This window comes from Limulus polyphemus, unplaced genomic scaffold, assembly GCF_000517525.1.
Source record: "Limulus polyphemus unplaced genomic scaffold, Limulus_polyphemus-2.1.2 Scaffold1848, whole genome shotgun sequence".
NCBI classification, from domain to species: domain Eukaryota; kingdom Metazoa; phylum Arthropoda; class Merostomata; order Xiphosura; family Limulidae; genus Limulus; species Limulus polyphemus.
The window spans coordinates 226,875-231,999 of NW_013667458.1; the positions used below are offsets into that span (position 1 = coordinate 226,875).

The 5,125-nt window shown below is 34.0% G+C and overlaps 1 protein-coding gene across 1 annotated transcript in view; it reads left to right on the plus strand.

Moving 5' to 3' along the window:
- The window catches only part of LOC106465145 (tyrosine aminotransferase-like), a gene marked incomplete at its 3' end in the record, with an annotated part of 17,103 nt that extends 12,627 nt beyond the window's left edge, over nt 1–4,476 (plus strand). Inside the window, exons 4-6 of the mRNA XM_013925343.1 lie at nt 2,302–2,460; nt 3,724–3,915; nt 4,394–4,476. Coding sequence (XP_013780797.1) covers nt 2,302–2,460; nt 3,724–3,915; nt 4,394–4,476 — 434 coding nt within the window. The remainder of the gene's footprint in view (nt 1–2,301; nt 2,461–3,723; nt 3,916–4,393) is intronic.
- Between the last annotated feature and the right edge of the window lie 649 nt (nt 4,477–5,125).

Below are 5,125 nucleotides of genomic sequence, written 5' to 3' on the forward strand. Positions count from 1 at the left end.
CCCAGCTGTATTTTATATAACACTGCTACGTAAGGTTTTACCATAGAACCTGAACCCAGCTGTATTTTATATAACACTGCTACGTAAGGTTTTACCATAGAACCTGAGCCCAGCTGTATTTTATATAACACTGCTACGTAAGGTTTTACCATAGAACCTGAACCCAGCTGTATTTTATATAACACTGCTACGTAAGGTTTTATCATAGAACCTGAGCCCAGCTGTATTTTATATAAAACTGATACGTAAGGTTTTACCATAGAACCTGAGCCCAGCTGTATTTTATATAACACTGATACATAAGCTTTTACCATAGAACCTGAGCCCAGCTGTATTTTATATAACACTGCTACGTGAGGTTTTACCATAGAACCTGAGCCCAGCTGTATTTTAAGAACACAGTTCCCATAATTATTTTTGTGTTTTCAGAAGACTGAAAGAAATGTTTAGTTCACGCACGACGTCTGAAATTTCCAGTCTGCTTCATCTAGGACACTGATCTGTGGCAGTATTGAAAGATTATGAATTAAAGGTTCTAAACTGAACCAAAGATTAGCAATAACTGAATATTCTGTACCTCGGTAACCATCTCTATACTATATATTGACCGTTTACCTCATCTTAGGGGTGGGGGTGAAGACCAATTTTCGAGAATTGATCCAAAACAGGACAGGTAATTCTTTAGATTGACCCAAAACAGGACAGATAATTGTTTAGATTGATCCAAAACAGGACAGGTAATTGTTTAGATTGATCCAAAACAGGACAAGTAATTGTTTAGATTATTCCAAAACAGAACAGGTAATTATTTAGAGATCGCTGAAACAATACTAGACATTAAACAGTAAAAATAAATAACAATAAAGTAAGAAATACTGGTAGTAACGTTTTGTGTATTGCATGAGCCCAGCTGTATTTTGGATACGCAGAGGTCTCATAATTCCGTGTTTCTTTTTAGTCTAAGTAAAAGAATATCATACCACTAGGCGCTTTGTTAATTTATAAAATATTACGAACTTGTCGATTTCAAATGGCTAAATGAAAATAATAATTATCTATTTATCATAAACTGGTTATGCATTGAAAATGACGAAATTGTGATGATCTAAAATAAATTGGATATATTTATAAAGTTATGTTTCTACAGCTTGAAGAACACGTCTACAAAATTCAATCTCGAAGGCCATAAACTTCGGGAATAAATCCTCCTCGTAGGTTTCTTCTATTTGTGACTAGTAAGCTAAAAATGATGTGTAAAACTAAACTTGATTTCCCGCCAAAAATGCATTATAACGTGTGAATGTAACTTGAACTTTGAAAAGCTTGTCTTGAAGAACTACTCATAAAGCCTCTTTTAAATGACGGAGCTTACTTTTCCCTGTCTTAATAACACTTTAAATCAGTACCGGATTAACCAAGTATGGGTTCTTGAGCCCAAAAAAAAGGGCCCCCATCGACTCAAACCTACCACATACTTTATCAACGATCTCTTTCACAACAGAAATTCTTTACGTAAAAATCAATATGATGAAGCCTGTCAAAAACACTATATGTAGTCTATCACGTGACCATGCTTCGCGCTAGGTACGCAGGTTCTCGAGTTCTCAAATAGGGGGTTTTAATTGATATTTTTACCCTAAAAGAGTATATAATTTTAGAAAACCTTTAAATGTAATCAAAACGAGTACACTTAGTTTCAATATCGAAAACGTAAAACTATAAAAATATAATTTTAAAAATGTTCACAAACTGACTTTTGCTAAACGTAGTTAAAATGTAAAACTCGATTAAAAATATGTCTTTTGGCGAAGGGCGTAAAATAAATACCTCATGTAAGAATGTGAGAAAAGAACACAGATATAATTTTTTCTGGGCTCTCTTAGAACATAGGGCACTGAACCTAATATATAATTTATTCATGCGTTGTATACGTATTAATGGTACGTTATGCGCGGCTGAAGAACTGAAAAAATATATGTATAACAATACAAAATCAAACTGTCAAGTAAAAGTTTATAAAAGTTGTACATTAAGCTTACATCATTGGATAGGCCAAACGATTTTCTGGCAACATCGGTACTGTCTTTATCAACTTAAAGTATATCAGAATGCCAAGTAGTCAAAAACCTAATAATTATTTATATTTTAGCTCGTATTTTGAGCGCTTGGTTGTTTACTTTCCGTAGATTTAATTACGATTTCACTGTTTCCTTGTAGTGCTTTATTCAATGTAAGAAGTAGAATACGATATATATGTTTGAATTTATCTTTTTTTTTCTCTCTATCTTTTTCTTTTTCTAGGATGTGATTTTAACCAGTGGTTGTTCTCAAGCATTGGACATGTGCATCACCGCGTTGGGCAATACGGGTCAAAATATCCTCGTTCCAAGGCCTGGCTTCCCACTTTACCGTACACTGGCTGAAGGAGCAGGGATAGAGATTAAATATTACAATCTTGTGGTAGGGTTTTTAATATTCTTTAAACTACAAAAAATAAATAAATAAACACTGACGTTTGAAATAGTATAATATTTTATAATGCGTCGATAATGAGCTTAAATTCAATCTGTACGGTGTATTCCAACGTTGACTGTGTTTATACTGCTGGTATTTATTATTACACTATTTTATGCGAAACAGCAAAATTTTATTTTTATAATTCACTTATTTTTTATTATGAAACCACTATTCACCAGTTTTATTGTTTCTAATGCAATACTATTCAAATGAAAACAACAACAACAACAACTACTGTATTTGTAAAAGTTTATATTACTGAATTTATTTTAAAGTCAAATATATTCGAATCTTTAACCATATTCTCCCAGTGGGACAGCGGTTAGTTTCAGACTTATAACGCTACAATCCGGGGTTCGATTCCCCGAGATGGACACAGCAGATTGCTCAATGTGGCGCGGCTCTAAAACAAACAAACAAACAAGCTTTACCCTTATCTGTGCTAACAGAAATTACGCTTGTTTTCGTGAGTAGGTATGACGTTCTGTATTAAAAACTATCGCAAAAAACAACAATTGAAGTTGTTTAGGTGATAGACAAAATTCGTCACCTGACAACTGAGTAACTGTATCGAACCGAATATAGGTTTGCTGATGCCGAAGTAGCGAACTTTCAGCTAGGTGTGTTTATTAGCTTCGGATATCCTCGCAAAGCTACACAAGGGCTATCTGCACTTGTCATCTATACCTTTGAACTCATAGAAGGCAGCACCAATTGCAAACTTTTGGACTTCTCTAATGGAATAATAAGAGTTGCCTATCTCTCTTGTAATGCACCCATGCCCCAAAGTACGCTAGCTATTGGCCCCCAGATTTACAAAGGAGCACTCTAAATCATTAGGCTACACCCTGCCGATACGCGTAGACTAAAATGGAATCTGGGTTTAACAAAATCGGAAAAATAAAAAAGTTACAGTTCACTAGCCGTCCATAATTTTGAACTGATAGACAAGAGGGAAGGAAGCTAGTCAACAGCACCCATCGTCAACTATTGAGCTACTCTAATAGCACGGTGAAACTTGACTATCACTCTTATAACACACTCGTAGCCCCAAATTGCGGAGAGTGAGTTTGAGGTAACGGGACGCGCAGCTGTGACTTACTGCGTAACAAAGGTTTGTTAAGTTTAGAAAACTCAATACCGTATATATTATAGAGTAATATATCTTTTTTTTTTAAAAAAATACCGTTCCCTTGTCTTTTCTAGCCCGAACAGAAGTGGGAGGTAGATTTAGCAGATTTAGAAAACCAGATTGACGATAGTACAGCTGCAATCATTGTCAACAACCCTTCTAATCCCTGTGGGTCGGTGTTCTCCAGAAACCATTTGCAAGCAATCCTAGATGTCGCTGCCAGGAAACTTGTCCCGATAATTGCAGATGAAATTTATGAACATTTCGTAAGTTTTTGCAGCACGTGCAAGAAACTCACTTTCTGAGTTTGGATAATAACAGAATGATAGTTTTCTGTAAATCTGTTGCACATGTATTATAATTAATAATTATAATACAATATAATTATAATATTATAATTATTATAATGTATTATAATTAATAATTAATTATTATATAATTAAGTATGCATTCGATGCCTTTTGAGATTTTGAAGAAAGGATAACTCCTACTTTAATAGACGATTGTTCATAAAATCTCATATTGCACAAAATTTAAATTACCCTTAAAAGTAACTTGAAGTTACTATAACTGGATAATTCAATTTTAAAAATATAAGTTTGTACTAAAAGTCTCCGATGTTTTTACTTTTTTCTGATTGTTCTTTGTACGAGTTATTTGGTTTTGACAGATTAGGTGTTTCTGTGTTGTTTTATGCATGATAAGCTAGTTAACCACCTTCTACCTGTATATATTTGTATTCAGGTGTTCCCTGGATACAACTACTCATCCATTGCTTCCCTGTCAACCGAAATACCAATACTTTCGTGCAGTGGTTTGACAAAAAGGTATACAAATTTATTCGGGTTAAGAAATATCACCATATTTGGTTAAGTATAACCCTCATGCTTAGTTTCGATAAAAAAAGTAAGTTTTACATTTATTTAAATTTTCAGATATGACATAAACAATAAATCTTACACTCTGAAACAACTGAAAGTAATGTTACCTAGTGTTAAGACGATACTTCATACTCTGAGTAACTGAAAACTTTCTTACCTAATGATTAAACAGTAACTCCAACACTCTGAACAGCCGAAAATGTTATTACCTAATGAATATTGTTACGTAATGATTGGACAATAATCTTACTTTGAAGAACTCAGAAGTCTTTTACCTAATATTCAGACAACAAATCTTCCACTGTGAACAGCTGAGAACGTTGTTACCTAATGTTTAGAGAACAAATCTTACTCCGTGAACAGTTGAGAACATTGGTACCTCATGTTTAGACAACAAATATTACACTGTGAACAGCTGAGAACGTTGTTACCTAATGTTTAAAGAAGAAATCTTACTTCGTGAACAGCTGAGAACATTGGCACCTCATGTTTAGACAACAAATATTACACTGTGAACAGCTGAGAACGTTGTTACCTAATGTTTAAAGAACAAATCTTACTCTGTGAACAGTTGAGAACATTGGCACCTCATGTT